This window comes from Clarias gariepinus, chromosome 5 (genome assembly GCF_024256425.1).
Source record: "Clarias gariepinus isolate MV-2021 ecotype Netherlands chromosome 5, CGAR_prim_01v2, whole genome shotgun sequence".
Classification (NCBI taxonomy): domain Eukaryota; kingdom Metazoa; phylum Chordata; class Actinopteri; order Siluriformes; family Clariidae; genus Clarias; species Clarias gariepinus.
In genome coordinates, this window is record NC_071104.1 from 19,810,597 (window position 1) to 19,829,221 (window position 18,625).

At 37.0% G+C, this 18,625-nt stretch overlaps 1 protein-coding gene across 2 annotated transcripts; it reads left to right on the plus strand.

Moving 5' to 3' along the window:
• Positions 1-6,780: 6,780 nt before the first annotated feature.
• Positions 6,781-17,972, plus strand: LOC128524227 (sterile alpha motif domain-containing protein 9-like). Of its 2 annotated transcripts, none has more exons than XM_053496679.1 (4): positions 6,781-6,913; positions 7,233-7,321; positions 7,417-7,472; positions 12,709-17,972. In XM_053496679.1, the coding sequence occupies exons 3-4, from the start codon at positions 7,446-7,448 to the stop codon at positions 17,272-17,274; spliced, it is 4,593 nt and encodes a 1,530-aa protein (XP_053352654.1). In that variant the 5' UTR covers positions 6,781-6,913; positions 7,233-7,321; positions 7,417-7,445; the 3' UTR covers positions 17,275-17,972. The 2 variants fall into 2 exon arrangements, with proteins under 2 accessions (XP_053352654.1, XP_053352655.1); XM_053496680.1 differs by having other exon boundaries at positions 6,871-6,909.
• The last annotated feature ends 653 nt before the right edge of the window (positions 17,973-18,625 follow it).

Consider the following 18,625-nt stretch of genomic DNA (forward strand, 5'->3'; position numbering starts at 1 on the left):
AGAATGTGAAATTTATATTGAACAGCCAGAGGGTTATCAGGTAAAATCTCAAAACGATGAAAGACTGGTGTATAAACTGGAAAAATCACTGTATGGACTTAAGCAGTCAGGTAGAAACTGGAATAGAATGCTGCATGAGTATTTATGTGAAATCAAGTTTGTTCAAAATCCTGCTGATCATTGTGTTTACACAAAGGTTACAGAAACTGAGAAAGTTTTTATAATCATATGGGTTGATGACTTGGTTATTGCAGCCAGTGATATGAATGTGCTTAATGATGTGAAAGAGCTGCTCATGTCAAAATTTAGAATGAAGGATCTGGGGAAGTTGACACATTTTCTTGGCATTGATTTTGAGAAGGGTGTTGATTGTGTTAAAATGTCACAACACCAGTATGTCAAGAAAATACTTGAGAGATTTGACATGCACAATTGTAAGTCCAGATCTACCCCATGTGAACAAAAACTAAACTACACTGATGAAGCTGAGGTAATGAGTGATGTCAGAAAATACAGAGAGGCAGTAGGTAGCTTAATATACCTGGCAACATGTACCAGACCAGATCTGAGTTTTGTAGTAAGTAAACTGTCACAGTATTTTAACAGGCCATCTGTAGAACAATGGAATACTGTTGAACATGTCTTAAGATATTTAAAAGGAACCCAAAACAAAGAACTGTGCTATAGGAAAGGTGACAATGAGAAATTGATACATGCATACAGTGATGCAATTTGGGCAGCTGATGTAACTGATAGACGGAGTATTACAGGTTACTGCATTAGCCTACTGTTGCACTGTCCACTTGTGAGGCTGAATATATGGCTTTGGCTGCAACTGTACAGGAGTGCTTATATCTAGAGCAATTGCTGCAAAACATTGATGGTCTGAAGTATGAGTCTAAGGTCTATGAAGACAATCAGGGTGCTATAGCCTTAGCATTAAATGGACATTAAATACCATTTTGTAAGGTCTGCAATAAATGAAGGAAGAATTAGTTTGGAGTACTGTCCAACTGACAATATGGTTGCAGATATACTAACAAAACCAGCAACCAAGCTTAAGTTAATGAAATTTGATATGTTTATGTTTGGTGTATAAACCCTGGATAAAAATGATGAAATAACAATGTGAGAGCAAGTGGGGGTGTTAATATTGTGCTCTCATTTGTATTTATTTGTTTTTGTTTTTCCATTTTTGTTTCTGTTACTTTGTGGGACAGGCAAATTGTATGTCATGTGACCTAATCAGTGGCTGAATGAATGCATATGCCTGTTTAATTAAACGTATGCCAGGCAGAGCAACTGGATGATAAGGAAAAGTACTACGTGTTTCGTGTTTTTTGTGTGCGCTCTGCTAACACCAGATAAGACAGAAGTTTTTGTCATAGGACCGCATACAGCTAGAAGTAAGATTCTAGATCACTCTTTAACTTTACATGGCCTTTCTGTTCCATCAAGTGCAACAGTAAAAGACCTCGGTGTGATTATAGATTCCAGTCTTTCATTTGAAGCATGTGTAGATAATATTACCAGGATAGCATTCTTTCACCTTAGAAATATTGCCAAGATAAGAAAAATATTGTCGCTAAATGATGCAGAAAAACTAGTTCATGCTTTTATCACCTCTAGGTTGGACTATTTTAATGCCCTACTGTCTGGTTTTTCAACTAGGTGCATAAACAAGCTTTAGCTAGTCCAGAATGCAGCAGCGAGAGTCCTCACTAGAACTAGAAGATACTGTACGAGCACATCACGCCTATCTTATCTTCACTTCACTCCCTGTGAAATTTCGCATTGATTTTAAAATACTACTCTTGACATATAAAGCACTAAATGGTCTTGCGCCGTAGTATCTGAGTGAGCTGACAATGTCTTACGATCCGCCACGCCTACTTCGATCAAAGGATGCAGGCTGCTTATCAGTACCTTGTATTATGAAAACTACAGCTGGAGGCAGGGCTTTTTCTTACAAAGCCCCAAAGTTATAAAATCCAAATAATAAGTCTTCCAAATAATGTTCGGGACTCAGACATAGTCTCAGTGTTTAAGTCCAGGCTAAAAACCAATTTATTTAATCAAGCATTTTTATAAATAGATTTGCCTTAGGTAAAGAAGCAGATCTGGGGGACTCATGGACGTAAAGTATTATGGTGAACTGGTATGTTTAGATGCTGTCTTCCCCACTCTCATTGATCACTCAGGTTTGTTGACAGTGAGGTGATTGGTTGCTTTCATTTCAGGGAGCTCTCATGTCTGTGTTTCTTTCTGGCTCTCCCTTTTAGTTATGCTGTTATAGTTAGTCCTGCCGGAGTCTCTGCTTGCACTCTACAGTTAATATACATTTACATTATACATTATATGACTGTGACCAGACCTAACTGTTATTTCTTCTCTTCTGCTCTCTCTCCCGTTCCTTCTCTTCCCTCTCTCCCCCTCTCTCTCTTTCAGGCTCTCTGTCAAGCTACACATGTCGTTCCTGAACTGCCAGTAACCCAGACTCCCTCTGCCATCCGGACCTGCCTGAGCCATCCTGGTGCCCGCTTCTGGTTGGAGATCTCATCGCATGGATGCCCCGTGTGTCTCTTTGGGATGCGTCTTTTGTCTGGGGATGGTTCTCGCTACCTAGAAGATGGTTCTGGCCTCGACTGGTGTTGGCAGCTGTTTCTCTGAGGACTTGATAGTTCATACAAGTCTACCTGAGTTTTCAATAACTAACTGCACTCCATATTAACATCAATTAACATAAACTGTTATGCTGAACTGCCTGCCAACTAACACACAGTATGAATGCAGATCAATTCCTGCTCTCTGTTTCACCCAGATGAGAATGGGTTCCCTGTTGAGTCTGGTTCCTCTCAAGGTTTCTTCCTACTACCATTTCAGGGAGTTTTTCCTTTCCACTGTCGCCTTCGGCTTGCTCACCAGGGACAAACTGACCATTTTGATTCATACACATTCAAATTCCATACAAACTTAAATAATTCTTTTAATTGTTTAAAGCTGCTTTGGGACAATGCCAATTCTTAAAAGCGCTATACAAATAAAATTAAATTGAATTGAAATACCAACAGTATACTTCACAGGGTACTTCAGGCTGATTGGAATGCACCGCAGAAAAACGTCTTCTTGGGCTAGTAGACTGAGCGTGCCCTGATGTGTACTTTCCCCTTAAATTAAAGTTTTAACTTAAAAATACACTTTTATAAATAAGTACACATAACTAAGTACACTTATAATAAAGTGCACTTTTTTCATAAATTCACTTATGAAAATCATAATGATTTTGAAATAATCATTTCACTTATGTGGTGAGAGAAAGACGAATTACAGTAAAAGTTTTGAGAATGACACGAATATTAATTTCTGACAAAGTCTGCTGCTTCAGTGTTTTTAGATTTTTTTGTCAGATGTTACTATGGTATATCGAAGGAATTACAAGCATTTCATATGTGTCAAAGGCTTTTATTGACAATTACATTAAGTTTATGCAAACAGTCAATATTTGCAGTGTTGACCGTTCTTTTTCAAGACCTCTTCAGTTCACCCTGGCATGTTGTCAATCAACTTCTGGAACACATGTTGACTGATGCCAGTCCATTCTGGCATATTCAATGCCTGGAGTTTTTAGAATTTGTTTGTCCACCTGCTTCTAGAGCAGGGGTGGCTAACCCGCGGCTCGCGAGCCGCTTGCAGCTCTTTCACTGCTCGTCTGCGGCTCTTCAATCTATCCACATGTTCTGTGTTTACACTTGCAAATTATTTTTTAAATATCAAAACATAATTTTTCAATAAAGGGGTATGTATTTCCTTTTTTTTTTTTTAACACAACCTCTCGCGCGATTTAACATAGACTAATATGTTTGACGATAAGTTCGTTAGTTAGTAGCCTGTCAATCATCATGGCAGAGTCAGGGAAGCGTACAGCTAAGCGCAAATACGAAGATAAGCACAGAACATTTTTATCTGAATGGGGAGGATTTATATTTTTTTTGTTAAAAGAAATTTCAAACATTTTGTGTAATATGCCAGACTTCGTTGTCGTATTTTAAGGCTTCAAATCTTGAGCGCCATTTCACTTCACTCCATTCTAGTGTAGCACAGGAATTTCCCAAAGGCAGTGAACTTCGTAAACACAAGGTGAAGACACAGAAATGTCAGTCAGAAAAGCAAACTCAGCTTTTCCGAAAATTTACCAAGCATTCAGAGACGGTCACATTAGCATCATATCAACTAGCATGAAACATTGCTCGTGCAAAAAAACCATACCTTTTCAGCTTGAAATGATCGAACTTTCTGAGGATGACAGACTTAAAAGCGTTCTGAAGGAAGGAACCGTGGAGAAGATTGTTGAGAGATATCCCAATATCAAACAGGCTGCACTCAAACTACTGTAAGTTGTTTGGTCTAGAGCAGTGGTTCTCAAACATTTTCTGTCATTCCCCACTTAAGGTGGTGGGCGAATTTTCAAGCCCCACTTGTCAACAAAATGATAACGAAAACGGCCAAGTGTACTATTTATTGAAAAATCTATTTTTAAACCAGTAAGATCAAATAACACCAAGTTCAAAACAGATAAAATACACGTGCAATTGTTATAACAGGCTTACTTTGTCACTTATCTAGAGCTTTCTTTCAAAGAAGTTAAGTGGCTAATTAACGTGGGGTGTGTTGTCGATAAGTGTCTTCCTACTTTGTCTCATGCTGTCTGCTGCCAGCGGTTTAAGACACAAAACACACAGGTCTCTCCTCTGCCCCCATCCCCACCATGAATCCAAGCGCAACATAGGCTTCATCATGTTTTCCTTTCGGCTGGATTTTTGGTTGATTAGGCTGATAGGGCTGAATCACCTGCTTATTTGTGGTCCATGTAACAAATGTATCCATTGATGTTATTATGCTCACTACATACAGTACGCTACTGTGTTATGGTCTAAAATGCCCCCGACCTAGACCACGGATTGCCCACCTAAATTCATAGGTTTATGGTTTACAAATGACAAATTATAATAAATGAATTTAATTATAAAGTAAGCAATATATAAAAAAAGGTTGTATAGGGGGAAAAATATATATATTTTATATATATATAAAATATATATATATATATATATATATATATATATATATATATATATATATATTGGGGGGTTGGGCAATCCGTGGCAGGGGGGCATTTTAGCGCATAACACCTGTTTGTGTCCGCGGTAAAGTAAGTTTTATATTCGCATCTCTGAATTCAATAGCTGCGTAAATAAACCCGCAAATAAGATACCCAGATATATTTCCTCTCTACATTGTTCTTAAGCTACATCTATAAAAGCATAAACACCATTATTTTCTACGGCGCAACGAATGATTTAGGGATCATCGCAAAATGCCGCACACCAACAAAAAGCGTAGAACGATACTGATCTTCCCTTCTGTTCAGCGCCGGAAGGATCAAAAAGCAACTTTGTTGCCTCACGGGAAACTAGAAATGCCAGACTAGTACTGCCTGATAAAATAGTAATTTTTAACAAAAATACAGAAACATCAGCATACACATTGGAATAAATGAAATTACATATATAATACCGAATGTTTCCTTATATATTGTTCCTCTGCAATCAACATGCCGACGTTAAACCGTTATTGTTGCACTATGGTTCCACTTTTTCTCTGATGTTATTTTAATTTACTTGTATTAATGATCCATTTCTTTCTGTCATTATTTAGTTTCGAGTGTCTGATAAAGAAAATAAAGATTAAATAAATCAGTAAAGAAAAGCATACTTTCGTATTATTTTCCACTAATTCCCATACCGTTCATTGCGCCCCACCTGTCATATCTGTACTCCCCACTAGTGGGGCGCGCCCCACACTTTGAGAACCACTGGTCTAGAGGAAGACCAAAGAGAAGATTTATGGATGTAATGAAAGAGGACATGAAGTTAGCTGGTGTGAGAGAACTGCCGAAAAAAAAAGAATTATTTTTTAATCTAAAAGAGCTACAACATTGCTTAAAAACAATTAATTTTATAGTTGGATTTCACATTCACACTGTAATCCAGATTGTCCTCATTATCAAATAAGAACATATATTACATCACATAAAAATAAATAGCAAATGTGATATTTGCTATTTTGTAAATGACAATCAAATCTAAATGAAATATGTCTTACTATTAAAAATCAATATTAAATACATTATATTTTAGGTATTTATCTTTAGAAACTGGGCTTGCATACTCATCAGTAGCATCCATTAACCCAGAGAAGGTTTATGCCAGGTTTCATCAATATGTATGTATGTTTTTAGTAAGTAAACTGTCACACATCTAACCCCCCCCCCCCCCCCCTTGCTTGATGGGTTTATTCCGGGTTACTCCCCAAAAAGATGTAGTGTGGATAGATTGGTGTTTTTATATTTCCTGTAATAAATATTTAGGTGTGTAAATGTGTCCTGTGATGTGTTCGGAGTCCATCCTGGGTGCGCCCTGTCCCTAGGCTTAAGGATGGATTAACCTAACTTTTTAAAATTATTATTTCATTAACCGTTTTAAAAAGCCTAACTACAAAAATTAACTGACAAATAAAGTAATCTAATCTTTGCAGTAATGTTATTGTGCTTACTGGATCAATGCTTGAACTAAAATAGCCAGCTCATAGAGTCGAGTTGATGTAAACTAAAATCTAGTATTTTTGACATGACACAGCCCTTACTCCATCAGTTTTAGCTTTCGTTTCTTTTGTCTGTTCAGATCTTTAGGAATCGAAACATACAGTAAGTCACGACTTCCTGAATAAACGCGTCATGAATAAGTTCGATGCTCGACGCTGTTTATTTGCCTGAAGCTGCTTCCGCGTTATCATTAGTAGAGAAACGGGAGTATTAACGGCTTTATATAGATACTTTTCCCGACTCTTCAGGTCGGTAAGTATGGTTTTTCCACCGCCATTTTATAAAATATTTTCGTTTGCTAGTGTAAGTCTGATAAATCCAAATACTTTATAGTCTTAACCCAAACTTGACCAAGTCGTTTAAGATATTTGTCGTGATTTTTATCTACCTTAAGTTGATTTGGTTTAAAAATGAAACGATAAAGAAAGACACCAGTCTAAGGTATAATAATGTATAATCTTTTTTAAAGTATAACAGTCCCATAAGCAGTGACTTCGGTGTAAAGGATTGTTTTGTCCCGTGTAGGCTATATAACACTCTTTCAAACGACTGTTTCTGTTTCTGCCCTCAGTACTGTAAATGTCAGAAAGTTGTACAGTATATACAAGCGTTCACATGGAAACAAGATCATGAGGACATGTAGGTCTTTCTCTTGAAGTTGTAAGTATTTCTAAACTTTTCTTCTTGTAACTTATAATATTAAACTGTATGCTATAATATTATATAATCATATGATTGATTTTATTTCTGTTTAGCTTTTAAAGAAGTTTACTGCTTTTCCGGGATGGCTGAAAGAAGAAGTATAGAAGAGGTACTTGTAACTTTCAGGAACTATGTACAGTACTGCCAGTCTGAGTACAGTGTCTCTTTGTATTCTGTACATTGACATAGAATTGAGACAAGAAAAAACAGTGCAAATATTCAAATACTGTATATTTCTGAATCACTAGCTGAAGTACTCATTGTTGACAGGAAAAACTTTGGTAAAAAAAAAAGGTAATCAATTTAAATGTAATCAGTGATTTTATTATTTCAGGTTGAAGTCCACAGATATGTCTGTCTGTCTTTCTGTATGGCAGAATTATTAGTCTAATTTATTAATACAAAAAAATAAGTTGAGTATTTTACACCTTGTTTATACTAGGTTTCACTTCTTTCGTGGTCAGCCTAATACACTCCCTGTTCAGTAACTGGAAAGTGAATCACAGAGGAGAAATCGAAAAAGTAGATTGGAGAAAGATTAAGTTTTGTCTTAAAATGACTTCAACATGTTAAAATTCACTTATACTACTCTCATGCTGTTATTTTAGTGGTGAAAATATTAAGTAATCCCAGTAAAATTTAGTTTAGCTTTTTTATTAATATTTATTCATAGGTGTTTACACTGGGCAAGTAGTTTTTTAGTTGTTTATTTTAAAGTAGAGTATTAAATCCGCCACATAACTATTCATAACATCGCTCTTACTCAACATTTTAATTTCATGTATGGTTCAGGTTAAACTTTAGATAGATACACTATCTAAATACTGTAAAGGTTTTTATTAAATTCTGTCCAGCCAGTTTTGCATGATGCTGTGACATAATCTGGCTCATAACTGCTTATAACTTCACTTCTACTCAAGATGTGTATTTTATTTACGGTGCAAGTTTAACTTCAGGCAAAAACCTAAATACTGTTAAAGTTTTATCCAAATCTGTCGAGCCAGTTTTGCGAGATGCTGTGACAAAATCTGACTAGACAGACAGACAGTGCATCCAGGAAAGTATTCACAGCGCATCACTTTTTCCACATTTTGTTATGTCACAGCATTATTTTAAAATGGATTTTTTTCCTAAGAATTCTGCATTCCATAATGACAACATGAAAAAAGATTACTTGAGATTTTTGCTAATTTATAAAAAAAATAAAATAAAAATAAGAAAGCACATGTACATAAGTATTCACAGCCTTTGTCATGAAGCATCCTGTTTTCCCTGACCATCCTTGAGATGTTTCTGCAGCTTAATTGGAGTCCACCTGTGGCAAATTCAGTTGATTGGACATAACTTAGAAAGGCACACACCTGTCTATATAAGGACCCACAGTTGACAGTTAAGTTAAAAAAAAAAATTAGCAAGGAACATCGCAAAACAAACAAACAAACAAATGAACCTGTACTTTCCTTTAAAAAGAATCGCGACAAAGCAGTGTTTCTGTGAAGAGCAGCAAGTGGAGTAGAGGGGGTGCTTCACACGCAAACACACACACACACACTAAAGGCAAGAGAGAGAGTGTGTGTGTGACCTGGCACAGTGTCAAATTACGCACGCACGCACACACACATAACGCACACACATAATGGCAGAGAGGAAGAAAATGGATTTTTAACCTTCTAATGAGACACAAATGGTGGGGAAGACGATTTAACAACAATTACGCAGCACACGAGAGAAAAAACGTTGGCTCAGTTGTGATCACGGGACGCTCAGCGTAAAAACAAGAAGTACATGCGTGATATATGATGAGTATTATAACTGGATGGTTGCCTGAATCTCACAAACCTAAGTAATGGATGGTAGAAGGAGGCCAATTACTGTTTATTTTAATGTTATAGTCTCTTAGTGCTAGTCCCTCACTGGTATACTCAACACCCGTGCACGCGTGTGCTGTTTACTATAACATTGTGACCACTTGTGTGCGCGTAAAATGTATTTTATTTTGTGTCTGTATGCGTGGGTGTACAGCGCACATGTAAAGCAAAAACAAGTCTTATTAGAGGGGTTAAAGGTCCATTTTTCTCTCTCTGCTCAAGGCTCAGCCTGCTCTTTGTGTCTGTGTGCGCACACATCATTAAACACCATGCCACACACACACAGGCCCTCATACTTTTGCCCTCACAGGCACACACACTCACGTTATTCTTTTTAAAGGTAAAGTGCAGGTTAATTTGTTTTATATTTAGTTAATACGGCTATTTTGTGTTATTTATTTTTATGTATTAATTTTTTGGGGCTGTGGAACTAATAATTTGAGTTCTCCATTATTTCTTATGGGAAAATTAGATTTGGGTTACGAGTGTTTTGGAATATGAGCCCAAATTATAAATTATAATTATGCTCATAATCCAAGGTTCCACTGTATTCCATCAGTATTTAACATGTGGCTGCACTTAAGCAACCCTGAAACCTGCTGGGATATTTCTACTGTACAAACAGTAACCCTACTACGCCTTAAGTCTGCCGTGACTTCCATTGATACAGTAAACCTGCCGCTAAAACCAAAAACGGAGGAAGCGGAAGAACAAATCCCATCAATTCCTTTTCTAACGCTAAAGCTAATAAGTTCTGTACTGTTGTTCCCCTCAGCAAGTCTCATTAAGCTCTAATGACAAAACACATTTCATTGCGAGGCTGATGGGATTTGTAGGACCCAAAACACATTCCATTACAGATGTGGTGTGTCTGAGAACAGGTAGGAATAACAAGAGGGTCACAGCTAATAAACCCCTGATTCTTTCAGGTTAATGTATTCAGACTTTGCATCTAGGGTCCATACAAATGTGTTACCACACTGCTTCCAATCTAGGTGCCTCTCTTCGGTTTACTCTTTACTTTATACAGTGGTGCTCAAAATAATAGGAGTGTGTTGAAAAAAGTGAGTAAAGCTGCATATCCATATAATAACTTTTAATTTAAATCACATAAATGCATTGGACACCCTGCACAATCTATTCTGAATCACAACATAAAAAAAAGGGGCTAAATGTTATATTTGTTCAGAAGAACAGCGTACTTGATTAAAAAGTTGATTAGAAATAGGAAAACATACAAAGAAGTGCAGAAAAAGATAGGCTGATCTGCTAAAATTATACCAAATCATTTTTAAGCTTTATTTTGGTAAATGGAGACCAAAACCAGAAAGACATGGAAGAAAACGGAAAACTACCATTCAAATGGATCGAAGAATAACAAAATTGACTCAAAGAACATCTGAAGTTACCTGTGAGTACTGTTACTATTAGAAGACGGCTACTGTATGTGAAGTCAAGCTATCAGCAAGAAGCCTCCACAAACTTGCATTGTTGAAAAAGACATGTGCTGAAGAGGATACAGTGGCGCAATATTTTGTGGACTGATGGAAGCAAGATCGTTCTTTTTTGGTCTAGAGGCCGCAGACAGTTTGTCAGGCGACCCCTAAACATTGAATTTAAGCCACAGTACACTGTGAAGACAGTGAAGCATGGAGGCACAAGCATCATGATATGGGGATGCTTCTCGTACTATGGTGTTGGGCCTATTTATCACATTTCAGGGATCAGGGATCAATTTGAGTACATCAGAATACTTAAAGAGGTCACGCTGCCTTATGCCGAAGAGGAAATGCCCTTGAAATGGGTGTTTCAACAAGACAGCAACCCCAAACATACCAGTAAGAAAGCAGTATCTTGTTTCCAGATCAACAAGATTAACGTTATGGAGTGTCCAGCCCAATCCCCAGACCCTTATCCAATAGAAAACTTGTGGGCTGACATTAAAAATGCTGTTTCTGAGGCAAAACCAAGAAATGCAGAGGATTTGTGGCATGTAGTACAATTGTCACGGATGTGAAGCAGTTCTTAGAAACCATGGTTATACAACTAAATATTATTTCAGAGATGCCAAAGAAAGATTAAACTTCAAGCATTTCTGTTTAAACGGTAAATTCATCACTTTGTAAAGATGAATGATGACACTGCTATTTTTTTGCACAGGCTAATATTAGTTTTTCTTCACTTACATTAAACTAATAATACGTTTAGCACATTTTTCTTTATGTTGTGATTCAGAATAGAATGTGAAGAGTATTCAGTGCATTTATGTGATTAAAATTAAAAGTTATTATATGGATATGCAGCTTTACTCACTTTTTTCAACACACTGCTATTATTTTGAACACCACTGTACAGTGTTGGTCAGTCGTCTCATATCTAAAATAGCACACGTTGCCATCCCTTCTGAACGAATAAATATGCTAAGTAGAACACTGAGGAACACTTCATTAGTCTGAAAAGAAGTAAAGAGGTCAGGGTTCAACAGTGGAGCTTGGGTCAGTATGTTTGTAACAGTATAGACTGGCCTCAGAGTGTTTTTCTTTTTTCCTTCTTTGGAATTATAATTATTAAGCTATTGTCAAGAGGATTTTTATATTCAAATACACTACTTGGCCAAAAAAAAGTCACATACTAATATTTTGTTGGACTACCTTCTGTTTTGATTACGGCACACATTCTCCATGGCATCTTTTTAATAAGCTATGCAATGTCTATGCAAACACTTATTTCCATCCAGAGTCGCATTAATTTCTATCCATGATCTTTTATTGATGATGGGAGAGTCAGACTGAGAAAGTAGAAAAAAAAATAATAAAGCAGAATAAAAAAACATTACCCTCTCAGCATGGTGGACATGTCCATTAGGGTGTATCCAGGTGTTAAACACCACCCCAAAATTTGAGTTCAAAATATACTTGTACAGTTATGCTGTTAGGGGCAGGGGTAGCTCAGTGGTAAGATGTTGGACTTCTGATGTAACTTCAGCGCCACAAAGCGGCCACTTGAGCAAGGCCCTTAACACTTACGTAACTGCTCAGAGGTATAACATATAATGAGAGATAAGCTCTGTATAATGGTGTCTGCCATATGCATAGATGTAAATCTATCTGACTTTAATTTTTATTAAATCTGACTTTAATGTGATGCTATCTGACTTTAAGTTACCTCAAACAAATGCCAGACAGATAAATGTGTATTTGATAAAGCACAAAAAGACTTTCAGCACAGAAAGAATTCAGCACAAGTAACAGTCTGTCACTTGTAGCAACGGCAGCTGGAACAGTTTTATTATAAAATACACTTCTCTAAATATTTAAATTTTATTTTAAGACAGAAATGATAAGAATAAAAGTCTACACAGTTCAAGATCATGATTTTGCATTATTCATAAAATCAGAGCAGTTGCTCTTTAAAACAAAAATTTTTTTTTTTTACTGCTATAAATATGTCTTTGAAATTTTTATCTCTACTTTTCAGAATAATAGAGAAGACATATCACATTCACCTGGACTTCCTGCTGAGATTAAGGACTGGGATAAAGAACATGTCAGAGACTGGATTCTTGGATTAACAGATGTGGATAATGCATATGCAAAGATTTTGTATGACGAGGATATTAATGGACTAAGTATTCTTTTACTGGACACATCTGATTTTCAGCATATAGGCATTAAGCTGGGACCAGCAAAACGGATTATTTACCACAGAGATGAACGAAAGGGTCACAAGTTAACCAGCTTAGGAAGCCAGACTGGAAATTCATGCAAGCCTTATCCTTTTAATCGATTTCACGCTGCCTGCAGATACAAGCAAAACAGTATTCTTGATGTAACAGAAACAGGTGTTCTAAACTTCATAGAACCATGTCATGAATACAAAGCATTTATCAATTTTCAAAACGCTACAGCAGAGGAAAAGCTGAAAAAATTCACAGATGAAATTATTAGATTTGCATGTGCTTGCATGAACAGTCGTACTAATGGTACAATACATTTTGGAGTTGGAGATTTACCTGATTTCAGTCACGGACAAATTTTGGGTACTATAGTCAAAGACAAGGAATCATTTATTAATAAACTGGCAGATGTGATTAAACAGCAGTTTGAACATAAACACACTGATGTGGCAAAAAAATGTATTAAACCACCAAGGTTTGTTGAGGTTCTTGAAGCTGATATGACATTCTCATCAAAATATGTCATAGAAGTGGATGTTGAACCATCCTTCTTGGTTTGTAAAGACAGCTTTTTTCACATCTACAATGATTCAAGGAAGGCAAAAAAATCTAAAATCTTAAATGAGAAGGACAGTGGTAAATTGTTTTACATTCGAGACAACAGCAGTAGCAGAAACCTTCTTGCCCACACTTCTACCCAAAAGTCCTTAGAAGAGTACAACAAACATGTTGTTAATATGGCACACCTGTCTAAGCTGAGACAGGAAGCTGAGGAAAAGCATCTTACAATTGTTAAAAGTAGTGTGCAGGGTGCTAAGCTTTGTGAGATGCTAACAGGAGGCTCCCAGTCTTTGGACAAATCTCATTTTGAGCGATATGTATTAGTCACAAACAAATCCCATCCAGTTCAAAGAGAATCTCTAGCATTTCTTCTGGACATGAATCTAACAGCTGTTTTGGACTTTGATCCAGAGTCTGCTAAGACTGGCTTAAATAAGCTATTTGATGAGAGAAACACAAATGTTAATTTGCCGATGCAGTATAAAATCACAGAGCCGGTTGAGGACATTGCAAATAAGCTGAAGCTGACCAGAGTCACAAGCTGGGTTTTCTGTAATGGAGGAGTAAAAAATGAACAACCTTCTGAGGTGGACAACTGGCTAACAGAGAAAGGTTCCTCCGTTCGTGATGTTGTGTCATTCCTCTGCCGAAAAGACGTTCTGCCACCCAAAAAATTTCTTATAATGTTCATTCTGTTGAGTGATGTTACTGATAAGCATGATCCTCTCCTTGAGACCTTTAGTATGTTTTTGCAGGAGCTGAAAGGCACAGAACAAATCCTGTGCATATGTGAAAATGAAAGAGTTTACACATACTGGAAAGATTTAATTGAAGCTCGATATGGAATAAGCATATCCAGAAGGTGCATTTATGAGCTCAGTTTTGCAGAGATTAATGGTACAGTCCTCAGTTTATGGTCAGAACATCGTAAAAAAAACAGATTTTTGCCTGGTGCTGGTGGTAAGGTATTACTATCAAAGAAAGTGGAGGGCACCTTGGATGCACTGAATGTTCTCTGTGTTAACCAGTGTGAGGGAGGCAATGAAGACAAACTGCAACTGGAGGAAATGTTTTACAAGGGAGGAAAGGTGTCCTGGTGGAACTTCTACTTTTCAGAGCAGCCAGAATCAACGTCATTTATCAAACGAGACAAGTTTGACTACATAATTAATACTATTATTCCAGATATGTGCTCTCGCAGGCAAGCTTGTGTCCGGTTGAACATATTGCATATTCCTGGTTGTGGAGGAACAACTCTGGCCATGCATGTTTTGTGGACAGTAAAGGAGAAATTCCGTTGTGCAATACTGAAAAATGAAAATGTTGATTATGAAGATGTAGCACAACAGGTAGTTCACTTGTTGACCTATGAGACAGTCGATCAAAAAACACGGCTTCCGGTAATGCTCCTAACAGACGACTTTGAAGACTTTGATGCTGTAAATGAACTTCAACAGCACATTGAGAAGGAATGTCAGAAGAAAAATTTATCTTCCAGGTCTCCCCAGGTCATCCTGCTGAATTGTATGAGAGCTGACTCAAGGGACCAGACAGAAGCAACAGATGATACAGTTTTCATCAGAAACAAACTATCTGACTTGGAACAAAAATTATTTGAGACAAAGCTAAAAGAAATTGAAAAGGTTTACAAAAATGCTGAAACGTTCTATGGTTTCATGATCCTGAAGAAAGGCTTTTCTTCAGAGTACATACAGGGTGTTGTGAAAAATACACTCAAGGGCTTCAACTTTAAAAAGAAAGATGCTCAACTTTTTGCAGTTCTAGTCCTCTTGAGTTGCTACTGCAAGGGTGCAAAGGTGTCAGTCTCTATATGTGAAGAATTTCTTGGTCTGGAAACAAGGCCTGTCTCAACTTCATGCAAGGCTGAAGATGGGTTTGGGAAGTTTTCTACACTTGTAACACGATGCATAGCAGAGTCTAGTGTGGAGTTTCAGGCTTTGAGAGTGATCCACACAAGTATGGCAGAACACTGTTTAACAGAACTTAAAAGTACTTTTAATATAACCAAAGCACAGATCACTGACTTTCTACTAATAACAGATGCATTTTACAGTTGTATTCAGGGAAAGGAAAAGCTCGTGCAGGACATTCGCAATATGTTGGTGAGAAGACAATACTCAGCTGAGAGTGGCCGAGCAGATTTTCAGTTTTCCCCGCTTATCCAAGCCATTGAGAAGGAGACTCCAGGGTGTGAAGAAAATGTTTTGCTAAATGCTGCCAAACGCTGTGAAAAAGATGCAGTAATATGCCAGCTCCTTGCCAGGTACAACTATCTGAAGAAAAAAGATTTTAGAGAGGCAAGCGTTTGGGCAAAGAGGGCGAGAGATCTCCAGAGGGATAACTCCTACATTTGTGATACCACTGCACAAGTGTTTAAGCATGAGCTGAAAGATGCTATCAGCAATCACAAAGATGATAAAATAAAACCTGACATGTTGAAAGAATATCTCAAAATGGCAGAGTCTGCAACATCGGCTTTTAAAGAAACACAAGAAATTGCTAAAAGGGAAGTTTCACTTCGATATCAAGCAAAAAAAGACTTTAGCCCCTACAACACTGCTGGTCGCCTTGGTGAGCTTCAAGTTGCTGTTATGGTGATAAAGATACTGGAAAGGATCCCAGTGTTTTCTTTAGGCATGTTTCGTCATGACATTCTAAGTCAGGTTCTCTCAGGTAAAATTAAAATACAAGACATGGCAGGAAAAGACCCCAAAAAGCAGAAGAATGCATCCTATTATCATTTTCTGATGGAATTTTCTGATCTTCTGTATAACCTTAGAGACAACATGAAGAAGCACTTTGATTTTCTTGACAATTACTTTGTCAACTTGAGTTCATTTTACTCCAAAAAGGACAATACCAGAGAGTTATGCACACGAGAGCAGATCTTTACATGCTTCAAACAGTATGTTGACATTTTTTGTCGTTCAGACACAAAAGAATTGCAAAGGAACCAGACATTGAGCAACATGCTCAAAATGGAGAAAACACGACAATGCTTGGAAAAAAACAAAGCTGATTCCTACAGTGGACTGCTTGCATTTCTTTCAGAAGAAAATTCTAATGAATTACCAAAAATTGCAGCAGTGATTGAGCAAGTCCTCTGTAATTATGAGCTTCTTTTGAAAAACTCTCAACTACAAAATGAAAGGCACTTCAAGGATAAAGTCAACTTCATCTATGCAAATATTGTTCTCAGTAAAATTCGCCCCAACTCTCGGTTTTTGTGGTCTTACATGAAGCTTCTTAATTTTGTCAGTGATACACTTAGCCGTTGCACCCCTCTCAGTGACAGTGTAGCATTGCATTTTGTTGCAGTGATGATGCTGTGGCCAGAGACCATCTCCCTCTTTTCAGGAGAACAGTTAAGTGACAGGTTGGGAAGTTATGTGTCACAGTTGAGAAGTTCTTTTTCAAGTGAAATGAAGCCAGTATGCAATGGCAGAAGAGCCGTTGTTCATTTTTATCTGGGGAAGAAAACAGGTTATGATCGTCTAATCACTCAGAGGGACATTGACACATGTGTGAGCTCAATGCAAACAGTATCAGGACAGTTGCAAAATGGAAAGATTTGGGAGAATGAGAAAGTCCAAAATATGCTCCGCAGAGTCAAAGGAAAGATTTGTAAAAATGGCATTATGGCAGACACATTAAATCCAAATGTAAAGGTTGCAGTCTCTCCTTTGTTTAAAAGTCAGTTGTGTGGATATGAGGGTGACGGAGTATCATTTTTTGTTGGATTTTCCATTAATGGTCCAGTTGCACTTGGCATTCAGCCCTTATAGACTTTTTTAATTTGGTTTAGTAAATGGCTTCACACCCAGTCTTTGTAATTCATGTTCATAACCTAAATCCTAAAAGGTCACACCATTGAACAAACTTTTACCTGATGTTCAAGTTGTCATATTTTGGATAGTGTTTTCATGTCATATTTTGGATATTGTTGTCTAGTTGTCATATTTTGGAGTTGTCATATTTTAGAGTTGTCATATTTTGGACATTAATGTATCATATTCATCATAAGCTTAAGCTAAAGGGGTTTATTAATTCTTGTCAAATTATCCCTATCTTATTTTATTACTTTATATTTTGTATTCTCTGTATCATACATAATTGCTAAATTAATTTTACTTAGGGTTTGTAGCTTGCTAATTGCAGGGCAATTTAGTCCTGCTGTAAAATTCTTCCTTTTTATAAAGCGTATTGTATTTAATGGTTAACTTTTACATGTTTTTTTTTTTATTCCATTATTTTGTAACTTATTTTGTTTTTATTAATTGTTGTATAATGTTTATAATGTTTTATTGTTTATAATGTTCCATATAATGTTCTCTTTGGAACAAGAAAAAAATCAAACATTAATGTAACAGTTGTCAAAACCTCACTGTTTCTTTCTCGAGGTTATAGAAAACCAAACTGTTATGCATTATGGAAAAAAACTTTCCTATAAGATTCTATGTTAATTACATATTTCCTCCTTCAATTTGTTTATAGACTCATTTTTTTATGGATAAGCACCAAAAAGGGCATGGAGAAGGTTTTTCTGTGGGAGGTACTGCGGAGTATGGCGTGAGGGGGTCACTTTTCAGGGCCATCCAATGCCTTTATAAGAATTGTATGGCTCTGACCTAACCCTAACCCTATAAAAAATCCCTAACTATAACCCACCTCAACTGGCTCCTTTCTACGCAGAAAAACAGTGGCTGTACTTTGAGTTTCTTACGGATGATTGAGCTTTTCATCCTATCTCTTAACAGAAAAGCCAGCTACCCTTCTGATAAAAACTCATTTGCGATCTTGTTCTTTCGGTCATGACCCAATGCTCATGACCATAGGTGAGGGTTGGACTGAAGATGGACCAGTAGATTGCGAGCTTTGCCTTTTGGCTTAACTCTCTTTTTGTCACAACGGTAACAAAAAGTTAAGTAAAATGACTGCAATACTGCCGCCGCTGCTCAGATTCTCCAGCCAACCTCGTGTTCCAATGTTCCATCACTCATAAACAAGACCCCGAGATACTTAAACTCCTTCACTTGGGGTAACGACTTGCTCCCTATCTGAAGTAGACAATCCATCAATTTCCTGCTGAGAACCATGGCCACAGATTTAGAGGTACTGATCCTATTTACTTTATCA